Source organism: Engystomops pustulosus, chromosome 4 (genome assembly GCF_040894005.1).
Source record: "Engystomops pustulosus chromosome 4, aEngPut4.maternal, whole genome shotgun sequence".
In the NCBI taxonomy this organism is placed as follows: domain Eukaryota; kingdom Metazoa; phylum Chordata; class Amphibia; order Anura; family Leptodactylidae; genus Engystomops; species Engystomops pustulosus.
Window position 1 is genome coordinate 47,588,972 of NC_092414.1, and position 13,209 is coordinate 47,602,180.

General features: G+C 41.3%; 1 protein-coding gene across 2 annotated transcripts; it reads right to left on the minus strand.

Annotated features, from left to right (window-relative positions):
* Positions 1 to 369: 369 nt before the first annotated feature.
* On the minus strand, positions 370 to 12,337 carry SKP1 (S-phase kinase associated protein 1). 2 transcript variants are annotated; one of them, XM_072145835.1, is made up of 6 exons: positions 12,319 to 12,337; positions 6,179 to 6,275; positions 4,350 to 4,423; positions 3,244 to 3,387; positions 1,835 to 1,975; positions 370 to 1,685 (listed from the first exon to the last, which is right to left on the minus strand). In XM_072145835.1, the coding sequence occupies exons 2-6, from the start codon at positions 6,273 to 6,275 to the stop codon at positions 1,650 to 1,652; spliced, it is 492 nt and encodes a 163-aa protein (XP_072001936.1). In that variant the 5' UTR covers positions 12,319 to 12,337; the 3' UTR covers positions 370 to 1,649. The 2 variants fall into 2 exon arrangements, with proteins under 2 accessions (XP_072001936.1, XP_072001935.1); XM_072145834.1 differs by lacking the exon at positions 12,319 to 12,337 and adding an exon at positions 7,415 to 7,654.
* Positions 12,338 to 13,209: the final 872 nt, after the last annotated feature.

Sequence of the window (13,209 nt, forward strand, 5' to 3'; positions counted from 1 at the left end):
ATTGGGTAAGTGGAACACTGCAGGGGCACCTTCATCACGGCGTGCCCAGGTCTCCTTCCAAGGACAGGAAACCAAAACTGAGGTGGAGTAGGAGGAGTCTCTTTATGCTCATGTTTTCTGTCCTTGGAGGGCGGTGTCCAGTCTCTCTGGGGGTGTCTTCGTGATGAAGAGGGAAAAAAAAAAAAGAAAAAAAAAAGAAAAGTGTTTTCAGACCATCATATTCATATTTACCAATTTACCATTTCCCTCTGTCTGCTTCATCCTTTCCCATCTAGTTTGAACAGTATGGACGTCTTCAAACAAACATAATAAAAATGTCCAGTTCAATTTAGGCTAATTAACCGAAGTAAAATATATGGAAACAAAAAGTACTTTAATGTGATTTATTAGGAAAGTTTAATCTGCTCTTCAATTAGATTAAAAAGTATAATGAACACTAAACACAACAAATGCATATATAGAAGCTAAAAGGAGAAGGGAAGTTGCACAGGTCTGTTAAAATGAAACACAGAACCTCAAAACAGAATGCACGTTTTATGATTTTTCAAAAAGTAATTTAGGTAACTGAATATAATAAGGAATACCATCATATCCAGTGAATAAACTTAACGTTTCCATTCACAACTAATAAATGTGCCAAAATGTTAATGAGAGGCATAATCAGAATTTGTTGTAATATTGTGTATGGAAACCTTACTAAATATACCAGTACAGGACAACACCTCATAAAATAGGCATTTGCAAAAATGCAACAGGACATTCACCAGTATTGATTGACTGATAGTCACCAGTACATGCCTGGCCCTTGTGACTTGTCAGGGGTATTGTGCTGCATCTCCATAACTGGTGCTCCACTGCACTTCCTTGCAAAACAGGTAGCCTGTGACCCACTGTGCAGAGGAAAGTTATCAGCTGCAGGCTCTTCATTTTTATATCAATGGTGGTTCCAGTCCCCACCAGTGTTACTGGGATCATTCTTTTTGTTTAAATATGGTAATCTATTGATTATAGTTCTCTCTCCAATGAGTAAATTAAAAGTCAGTTTATGTTCTGTTTTATTTTTCCAAAAAGCACCAAAAAGGCAAAATAAATAAACTTACAAGGTATGTAAATGCAGTTATACAGTTTGACACGTCTGTGTCTCCCAAGATGATTTACTGAAACTGAGCATTAACAATAAAAAAAAAAAAAAAAAAGAAACTGCAGTTTACATAGGCAAGCCAAAGGAAAATGGAGTATATGTGATCTAGTGATGCTCAACAAAAGAAGCCTTTCCTGCTGTGTGTTATCATGCAGTTTTTAGCTGCTCTAACTCGTACATCAAGTCCGCAATCATGTGGCGAGGAGATAACAAGCCTCAAGAGAATTAGGAAGAGTCAAATTTATCAGCAGTCTTCTGTATCCACAGCACAAAGATCTAAGATTTATTATAGTTTTATAGCAAGTCACTCTAGATTACAAATGGTAAAAACAATTTGGGGAGAGGAATTGTTGCTAGGAAAAAAAAAAGAAAATTATATTTATAGGACACAACATGCAGCAAAACACCTGCTGCTAATAGGAGAAGCTGCTGAATTGTCTATTTAAACAGAGCAGTGCAACTATTTGGAACGATTCTTACAGTGTTACAGCGACAAGAGGCACAGGGTTCATTTCTCTTCACACCACTGATTTTCTTTGCGTACCTAGGGGAGAAAAAAAAAAAAAAAAAAAGAAAATATTTAATGGAATACAAAATAAACTTTGAGCAGAATGTTAAAAAGCTAGGAGTTCCATCATCACAAGCAGAAACACTCAAGCCAAAACACACTAAATATATATTATTTATATATACCTGTGCCTCTTCCTCTTCAGTAAAGTCATTTTTTATATTAAAGGTCTTCCGAATCTCTTCTGGTGTTTTGCCTTTAATCATGTTTGCCACCGTTTTGCAGGTTACATCAAGCAGTCCCTTAATATCCAAGTAGTTGGCAGCCTGATAAAGTAAAAATAAAAAATACAATATAAAAAAAACCTTTCAAATTCTACTCAATAGACAAAAATTAATAAACTATAGAAAGTGGCTTCCTAAACAAACAAGTTAAAGAGAATGTTATTAAACAGAGAGGGTTAGTAAAGGATGCCCCTTTGCCCAGAGAGGTGAGAAGCCGTAACACAGAACACCTTTCTCTCTGGAGGATTTGTCTCATCTCCTGCATTACACATAGGACCTACTGTATGACGCTTAAAGGAAATCCACCAGCAGGATCAAGGATTGTAGGCCAAGCACACTTAAATGTTGATGTGTATCCCTTCTGGCAGTATCTGTTTTTTTAAGTTTCGTATGCCCCGGTTTTACAAATTGGGCCACTGAGTGTAAGGGGCTCTAGGCTCAATTAAAGGGGCTGTCGACTATTAGAAAAACATATCAGCTGGAGAGAGCTTTGAGAAAACAACCTTTACTCGCTTCCTCCAGTCTCCCTCTCCATGGTTTGCTTGAGCCATGCACCTCTGCTCCGACAAACTTGTGGCGGCCTGGAAAATACACCTGTCCCTAGGTCCCAGTGCCTAATACAGAGAGCAGAGTAAAGTTTTTTTTTTTTTTTTTTTAAAGCCCTCCCCAGCCTAAGTTTTTCAAATATTCAGACGACACCTTCAATGGCTATGGAACCCCATGTCCCTTGTGCTTGCTTGCATAATTTTTGGTTAAAACAAGGGTATAAGAAGCTAAAAGAGTGGTTCCTGCTTCTTATGATCTTGTTTTTACGAAAAAACAAGCCCAAGGAACTCCATAGCCATTGAAGGGGTTGTCTGAATATTTGAAAAACTTAACAGGTTCAAGCAAACCACAGTGCGGGAGACTGATTTAATGAGCCATTTGCAGTTTCACTGTAAAGAATATCTTTTAAAAGCCCTCCTGAGCTGATCTGCTAAATTTTTCAAATAGTAGACAATCCCTTTCATTGAACCCAGAGGCCCCTACATTCAGTTGCCTAATTTGTAAAACAAGGATATACGGAAAAAAAAAAAAAAAGATTACCAGAGGGGGCTACACACCAGAATTTAAGTATGCTTGGCCTACAATCCTTGATCTTTGTGGTAAATGTCCTCCTGAAGTGTAAAACATATGGACCCTTCTAACAGGCAAGTTGACCAAAGAGAAGCACAGCCATAATGGCAGTTGAGTTGGTTTTCTTCATTGAAGTTGAAATGATAAATGGTTTGAGGTTTTGCTAGATGTAACCACATACATGCATAACTTACCAGGATCAGTTCAAACAGAGTTCCCTGGTCTACTTTAAGAAATTCCTGGTCCCACACAGGAATATCATCTGTTCTCTTCTCCTTATTCTCATCATCCTCAGGTGGGGGAGGGTCATCTTTGTGGTGAGTGCACCACTGGATAACCTGGGATTAAAAAAAAAAAAAAAAGAAAAAAAAAAAAAAGATTTATATGCATCAATAGGAAGTTAAATAAGAAAAACTGGTTCTGTGGATTAAGTTTATACCAACGCCCACTCTTAAACAAGAAGACACTAGAGCGCCAACAATAAAAACCATCAGTCAAAAGTCCAACGGAACTTTACATTTTCAATACCAAACTTGCGAAAAGTAGTTAAAAGATTGGTTATTAGAGACACTGACACTGCTTAAAATAGTTCAAATGGCTATCACATTTTTGCAGGTGGCAAACCAAATGCAATGTGTTCACAAACACAAATACGGTAGTTTGCAGATGCATAAGCTTAAAGGGAATTGCTATTGTTTGTAATGAAAAAAAGTCATACAATATTCCAATATACTTTCTATCAATTACTCACTGTTTTCTAGATCTCTGATTGGTGTTACTCTAAAGAAAGCTTCATGGTTTACTTCAGGGGATAAAGATCTGTCCATGGTCATGTGATGGACACAAACAGGTGCACAAGCCGTTATCACACAGCTCTCTGTGCTAATAACGGCTCATGCACCGGCATGTCCAACACATGACTAAGGACAGATCCCTATCCACTGGAAGTAAACATAGAAGCTTCTATAGAAGGACAGCAAGCAGAGATCTAGAAAGCTATCAGCAATTGATACAGAAAGTATTTTGGAAAATTGTATACATTTTCATTATTCAAAATTTGCTGAAAGTGGACAACCCCTTTAAATAACCGAAGTGGGTTGAGTAAAAACTATAGTACAATATAGGGTTGCCCAATGTATCGATACCTCAGTGCTTTTTCGATGCAGTTTAATACGATTCAATACTGCGTCTTATTGTCCTATTTGGTACTGAGTGACTATGCAGTGCTGGGATCAAAAGAAATCCTTTGAATAGAGGTGTGGGCTGAGAACCATTGGTTTCCAAATACTTCCCCAATTACCTTTTTAAGAATTGCTGCATTAACATTAGGAAGTGGCACAGGGTCATCATCGCCTTCATCATCCATGCCCAAATCTACAAGCAAAAACAAAATGCAACTTATAAGTATGCAAGGATTCAGGTTATAAGGAAAAGCATCAGATGCATTTAGTGCAATAGATAATACTTTGATTATAGACCAGCTCCTAGTTTCCTTTGTTGGAAACATATGCCATCTACACTCACCGGCCACTTTATTAGGTACACCTGTCCAACTGCTCGTTAACACTTAATTTCTAATCAGCCAATCACATGGCGGCAACTCACTGCATTTAGGCATGTAGACATGGTCAAGACAATCTCCTGCAGTTCAAACCGAGCATCAGTATGGGGAAGAAAGGTGATTCGAGTGCCTTGGAACGTGGCATGGTTGTTGGTGCCAGAAGGGCTGGTCGGAGTATTTCAGAAACTGCTGATCTACTGGGATTTTCACGCGCAACCATCTCTAGGGTTTCCAGAGAATGGTCCGAAAAAGAAAAAAAACATCCAGTGAGCGGCAGTTCTGTGGGCGGAAATGCCTTGTTGATGCCAGAGGAGAATGACCAGACTGGTTCGAGCTGATAGAAAGGCAACAGTGACTCAAATCGCCACCCATTACAACCAAGGTAGGCAGAAGAGCATCTCTGAACGCACAGTACGTCGAACTTTGAGGCAGATGGGCTACAGCAGCAGAAGACCACACCGGGTGACACTCCTTTCAGCTAAGAACAGGAAACTGAGGCTACAATTTGCACAAGCTCATCGAAATTGGAAAGTAGAAGATTGGAAAAACGTTGCCTGGTCTGATGAGTCTCGATTTCTCCTGCAACATTCGGATGGTAGGGTCAGAATTTGGCGTCAACAACATGAAAGCATGGATCCATCCTGCCTTGTATCAACGGTTCAGGCTGGTGGTGGTGGTGTCATGGTGTGGGGAATATTTTCTTGGCACTCTTTGGGCCCCTTGGTACCAATTGAGCATCGTTGCAATGCCACAGCGTATTGTTGCTGAACATGTCCATCCCTTTATGACCACAATGTACCCAACATCTGATGGCTACTTTTAGCAGGATAATGCGCCATGTCATAAAGCTGGAATCATCTCAGACTGGTTTCTTGAACATGACAATGAGTTCACTGTACTCAAATGGCCTCCACAGACACCAGATCTCAATCCAATACAGCATCTTTGGGATGTGGTGGAACGGGAGATTCGCATCATGGATGTGCAGCCGACAAATCTGCGGCAACTGTGTGATGCCATCATGTCAATATGGACCAAAATCTCTGAGGAATGCTTCCAGCACCTTGTTGAATCTCTGCCACAAAGAATTGAGGCAGTTCTGAAGGCAAAAGGGGGTCCAACCCGTTACTAGCATGGTGTACCTAATAAGTGGCCGGTGAATGTATGTGTTGTGCTGAACTGCACAACAAAAATAGGTGAGCGCACACTTGTTGTTCTTTCCTTCTCGTGTTTTATACCTTTATTTATACTTTGATTATAAGCTCTTGAAACATCACAGAATTTGAGAAAAGGTTGAACAACTGTATAAAATGTAAATCAAATGTGGAGTCTGGGCGCAGCTGTTTTATTATTGCCTTCTATATTGTCTGTGCAGATTGTACATAGAAGAACATTTATTTTGTCCATCACTGTGCAATCTCATGGGCTAAAGGCGTGATGAACAAAGCTGATAAGAGCAGGGAAATGATTTCCAATAACATTACTGATCATCTAATGATAAACAATCCACGAGAGTGACAAAAGATGAAAACCTACACATTTTAGTTTGGACTTAAAAAATTATGTACCTTCTAACATTGTCTTGATGGTGACAGATTGCTTTGCAATTTCTACATCTACTTCAAAAATCTCTGCATCAGAGCTCTGCAATTTTATTGAAGGCATCTGTGAAACAAAAACAAAGTCACAGTTATAGGCTTTATCCCATTTCTTTACAAGTATTTGTTACATTGTTGCTATGCATTAAACGAAGAAAAAAAAAAACGACAAATAGAATTATGTATTTTTTAAGTAAAGATCTTGTGTCAGGTGTCGCCACACCACAGTTGTAACTATGCTGAGAAGTCTCTAGAGTTGCAGAGACCTCTCCAAAATTACAATAACCCCCCCCCCCCATTACTGATTTCACTTTTAAAAGTATATCAGGCTACTTGTCAGCAAGGAAGCTAGGCATACCATCAATTTTTTAATGTGAGTGGAACCATTAAATGTTAAAATATAAAAGCAGATTGAGAAAAACTAGAAGAGATGTGGCTTAGCAACCATTCTAGGAAGGAGAAGCCAATCATTTACTAAGTTCTTGCATCTGCCACAAGTCCAATTCACAATCCAATAAAGGGAGTCTTGCTGTGACACCCTCCCCCCCTTTTCAGGTCATAGTCGGCTTCCTGGAGATGACAGCTGACAAATGTCTGATGACAAAACAATATATATGAATAACTAGAATACTATTCCCTAAGTCATGAGACACGTAATGAAACAGTTAAAAACACTGCCACCCTCCCCCATAAGGTAAGGCCCAGATGCCCATTTATACCCATCAACAGAAGAAAAAGTAGTCCACAGTTATTTTCATGACGATTAGAGGAATTTATAAGACAGACATGGGAGCTCTGCCCGAATGGTGTTTGTGTCCCATACACAAAAAACAAAACACCACTTCATATCCAAATTAAAATGGGAGCGCTTTACGCAAATCCCTGCACCCCTCTGCCTTCATCACGGTTGGACAGTGGACATAAAGCACTACATGTTACTATAGTCATTTATATGGCCCACGATGCGCTTGTCTGATGCAGACTTACTACCGAGGGGGATCACACTGGAAAGAGTGAGGGTGATATATTGACAGGACTGCAAACACGGAAGCAACACCACGTTCAGGCGTCCGTGCGCGATAGCAGGCCCGTAAACAGCACCCACAAACGAGTAGGCCCCGAACAAGGAACCAGTCGCCTCCATCGTGTGGACATATACTGACAGGAAAGGGGAAAGCGCCATTTCAACCCCAGGTATTAACTCACTGTACTCAAATTCGTCCACGGATAACAGGCCTCGACTCTGCCGCTTGTCTACCGGCCACACTACTCCACCTCCTAGGGAGCTGCGTCACCTGAGGCAAGAGCAGTAATAGGCGGGACTTTTTAACGCACTCCCTCTATGGTGGAAGTGAAGCAGCGGTGTCCTAAATGTCTGCAAGACGGACCGTGCATACACGGGACAGATAGAAATATAGGCCTCCAAGAAAATGGCGGCACAACCGGATATGAGGAGTTAATCCTTGTTTTCAAGCTTTGGGCGTCCTAACGTCAGTGCCGACGGGACCATGACCAATGAGCTAAGAGAACAGCTTTTACGTTACGAAACTCTAGCCAATTAAGGTGGGGCGCCGGCCAGTATCCAGGGAAGCAGCTGGGTTCTCGCCTGGCAACAGTCGTCAGGAGTAGGCAGATTGTGCAGCGTCACTCCCAATAGTAGAGCTTCTAGAAATGAACATGAAACCGCAGCGAATCATTTTTCTATATAATCCTATACAACACATTAACGCATGTACACAGCGTTATCTCCTCTTATCCATAGCATGGTTCACTCAGCACCCCGCATAAGAAAAAGCATAAGTAATGGTCTCAATTATAAAAATGTCATGCACAGAGGGCATACTGCCAAGATATCTGAGCAGGAAAAAAACAAGAAATTTAGATATTTTTGCTAATGTATTAAACAAGAAAAACTGAACTATCACTTTTTCATACGTATTCAGACCCTTTGCTCAGTATTGTATATCATAATATGATAGTATATCAGAGGCTGGAAAAAGACGCAAGTCCAACCCCGAAGGATTAAACAAATGTTTTTCACCATAACCTGCAACACTTTTGCTCTCCAGAAAGGCATCCAGGCCTCTCTTGAACATGTACATAGAGTCCGCCATAACAACCTCCTGCGGCAGAGAGTTCCATAGTCTCACTGCTCGTACAGTAAAGAACCTTTGTCTATGGTGATGGTAGAACCGCCTCTCCTCTAGGCGTAGAGGATGCCCCCTTGTCCTGGTCACAGGCCTAGGTATAAAAAGATCTGTGGAGAGATCCTTGTACTGCCAGTTAAGGTATTTGTACATGTATTTGTAATGAGGTCTCCCCTCAGTCGTCTTTATTCTAAACTGTATAATCCCAAATTTAGTAATTTATCATTGTATTCTAGTCCCCCCATTCCCCTAATAATCCTGGTTGCTCTCCTCTGGACCCATTCCAGTTCTACTATGTTCTTTTTATACACTGGTGCCCAAAACTGTACACAATATTCCAAGTGTGGTCTGAACAGTGATTTGTATAAAGGCAAAACTATGTCCTTATTAGAATATTTTGATACATCCCATAATTTTATGTGCTTTAGCAGCCGCCTGGCTGTGGTCACTAAAATTAAGTTTACCATCCACCAATCCCCCAACTCTTTTTCAGCTGCAATTTTAATAAGTAATTGACTGTTTTCAACATAAATTACTTTATTACGTATTAATTACTTTACACAGCTTAGTATCATCTGCAAGTATTGAAACTTGACTTTAAAGGGAACCTACCACCACATAACTACCTATAAAGGTAGAAACCAAAAATTCAGAGCAGCACAGCAATCCTGGTGGGTGCAGAGTCCAAATGCTCTCTGGCTCGAGAGCCCCGATGTATAATGTCAAAAACAAGCAGCACTCCAAGATAGTGTCCAAAGTGACAGGGTGTCTTTATTCCATGTGCCACGTTTCAGCACATGGAATAAAGACACCCCGTCACTTTGGACACTATCTTGGAGTGCTGCCTGTTTTTGAAATTATACCTATAAAGGTAGATTGGGTGGTAGGTACATCTATAGAACATGAATATAGCCCTTGCGAGCAGAATACTTCTGGTAGGAGGAACAAAGAGGCTACTGGGGCGTGGAGTAGCTGCGCTGTGTAGCCTCAGCTCTGGCTACTCCACGCCCCAGTAGCCTCTTTAGAAAATTTACATATTAGCAAAATAAAGGTTATCAAAAGACTGTGGGGACGTGAGGATCAGCCCTTTATAGGTTGATATGTGGTGGCAGGTTCCTTTTAAAAAAGAATATGAAAAGAAGGGGGCCCAATACTGATCCTTGTGCCACTCGACATGTAATGTCAACCTAATATGAGAATGTGCAATTAATGAAACTCTCTGTTTTCTATCAGTAAGCCAATTGCCTACCCAAATACACACATTTCCCCTAGTCTCAGCAGTCTCGTTTTATGTACCAACCATTTATGCGGCACTGTATCAAATGTCTTGGAAAAGTCCAGATATACAACATCCACAGCCTTCCCCATGTCCAGTCTGGAACTCACCTCCTCACAAAAGCCAATCAGACTGGTCCCTCATAAACCAATTCTAATGCTGAGTTAAGTTATGTACAGTGAGATACTCCAGGATAGCATCTCTAACAAACCCCTCAAATATTTTCCCCACAACAGAAGTTAGACTCACAGGTCTGTAGTTACCAGGATCGCTTTTTGATCCTTTTTTGTACATTGGCACAACATTTGCTATGCACCATTCCCGTTGAACCGAAATCTTCAAATATTAAAAATAATGGTCTGTCTTTAACAGTACATAGTTCATGCTGTACCAGGGTGTGTAAGCCATCCAGGCTTGGTGATTTGTCTATTTTAGTGGTTGTGAGGCGGCGCCATACCCCTTCCTGTGTAAAACTATTGACATTCTAAAGAGAATTCACGTTATTCCTCATTTTGTCTTCCGCAGTCGAGAAGATGACATTCAATAGATTGGCCCTTTCCTTATCTCCCTCCACCATGACCCCCAGGTTATTCTTCAGAGGGCCCACACTCTCCATTTAAGTTTCTTATCATTTATATACTTATATAAATTATTTTATTTGGGATTATTTTTACTTTCCTTGGCAATATTTCTTCAGTCTCTATTTTTGCTGTCTTTATCTATTTTTTACAGAATTAATTTAACTCTGTATAATTTGGTAACGCCTCATCGCTACCTTCTTGTTTTAGCACGTAAACACCTTATCCTTCTTGTTTATTGCTCACTTTACAGTACTAGTTCTTGTTTCTCTTATGCTATTTCCCATATGATATGTGTTTATCGCAGGATGTGAAAATGTCCCTTTTTTATGCCTATAAGGTGCTCCCATAGCTGCTAAAAATGTGCTCTCCTGAAGTTGAGAGTGTGCATTGTCCCTCTACTAAACATCTTAGTAAAGCATAATATAAAATCAATGATGTTGTGGTCACTATTACCAAGGTTCCCCCCAACATCAGGTCTGTTGGTTAGGATAAGGTGTCCTTTCAAGGAGCTGCAAGTCTCTGCTCCCCAGTCTATATCTGTGTATTTGAAGTCCCCCATAATGAGTACTTCACCATGCTTTGAAGACGCCTCCATTATATTGGAGCATTACAACAAACCCCTAGTAATATTTTATTATTCTTGTTTCCTCCCCTTATCGCCACCCATAGTGGTTTCACAATTTAATTTTTTTATCACAGCTGTCATATTGCAGGATGGGCTTCAGGCATGATTTCATATATAAACAAACCTATCCTCCTTTCTTTATTTATACAATCATTTCTAAAAAGACTTTAACCATCTATATTAAATAACAGCCCAGTAATAGCTATTTTCCAGCCATGTTTCACTGATACCCACTATATCATATTTTCCAGTGTCTCCATTTTGTTTGTGAGGCTTCTGGCATTAGTGTACATACATTTTATATGGTTTTCCCTATCCCCATTCCTTTGGTTCTTAATCCCTGATCTTATCCCATCCCCTCTTCCTCCCATTCACTAAGACTCTTCGCAGTTCCATATCTTCACTGTCTTGCTCTCTACAGGCGTAGTTGCCCTTCCCCAAAACAGATGCACCTTCCCTATTGAGATTCAGCCCATCCCTGCTGTAGAGCCTGGAGTCGACAGCAAAGTCAGCCCAGTTCTCCATAAACCCAAACCCCTCCTTCCTGCCCCAACTTGTGAGCCATTTATTTCCCACCTGCTTTCTGGTGTGGCACGTGGTACAGGTAGTATTTTATACAAAACTACATTTGAGGTCTTTGCCTGAGCTTAGTCCTTGAAATAATTTTCAAGGACCTTCCACCTACCTCTTACTTTGTCAATATTGCCAATGTGGACCATGACCGCTGGATCCTCACCATCCCCCCCCACCCCCGTAATCGATCAACCTGATCCACAACATGCCGAACCAGAGCACCCGGCAAACAGCACACTGTTCAGAAAGCACAGTCTTTGTGACAGATTGCCCTGTCTGTTCTCCTAATAACAGAATCTCCCACTACCAGCACCTGTCTGACCTTGCCTGTGCTCCCATTACCCATCTTACTGGAGCAGACAGTCCCCTGGTTGCTAGAGGCCAAGTCTTGCTGCAGCATCATTACCCTTGTGCTGATATTCCCCTCATATGCCAGCTTGCCAAACTTATCGGGTGCACCAGATCAGGACTAGACTGCCTGCAACTCTTCTCCATACCCATACAAATAACATAACATTAACCATACATTACATCAAAAAACCAAGCCCTTCCCCCCCACCCATGAGACAACGGCTGTAGCAATAGTTTGAATGGTCGGGATATCTGATCTATCCGTTACAGTATGGCATTATCACTGACTGGGTTCCAGCGGGTGCTGTTTGGATAAAAGGAATGCCATGAAGACAAACACATCAAGCTCCCTCTGCCGTCTTAGGGCACCCTGCAGAAAGGATCGCAGGGTGCCGATGTGTTACTGAATGCCTCAGGCCTCATGTAACCTAACCTATCACAGCGGTCACAGCAACTTAAAGGGGTTGTGTCACCATAGCAGAAAGACATACTCTAGCTCAGTGCACTGTAAGCTATAATTTCACCATTTACTGTTATTAGAAAATATGCAGTCTTACTGAGATATCCTGCTGTAAGGTGACTGCTGGCTCCCCCTGCTGGTAGCTGTGTCCCGTCCTGCCTGCCTTCTCCCCTGGCCGAGTCTGCGCAGAAGGAATCACCTTCTGCTCGTCTGTTTACATCTCTGACTGCAGATTCCTCCACTGCCTCAGACTGAAGGAGACCAGCTGACAGGGAGCAGCCAATGGGAGCGAGGGGGAGGGGCCGAATAAGCTGTGCCGCCGTGTGGTCTGTACTGAATGTCTCAGTGATAACACCAGGCTCCACCAGTGCGAACAGGGGCACATTATAAGGTAATTACACCCAGGAATACAGAGGGTCCATGCAGATCACAGTCTGCCCCTAACATGGCTGTAGCTCTAACATATTACAGTGTAGCAGCTCTTCCCTTCCCCTCACCATGTATCCACCATTAGTCAAAACAAGTAAAGGAGCTGAGCCCTGACCTCACTTCATCTCACACATGTCCTGCAGCCCTCCTCCTGTAAGTCCTGACTACTGAGCATCCCTCTATACTACCCTGCTGTCCTACAAAGAACCCCTGTCCCTGACTAGCAGCAGACCATCCAGAGGTCAGCAACATGTGAGTGTCTGTCTGTCTATCTATCTATCTATCCATCCTATCTATCTATCCATCTGTCTATCTATCCATCTGTCTATCTCCTATCTATCTATCTATCTATCTATCTATCTATCTATCTCCTATATATCTATCTATCCATCTGTCTATCTATCTATCTATCCATCTGTCTATCTTCTATCTATCTATCCATCTGTCTATCTTCTATCTATCTATCCATCTCATATATCTATCTATGCATCTCATATCTATCTATCTATGCATCTAACCTATGAATCTGAGGCACGGGGGAATCCTGGTAACACCCCAT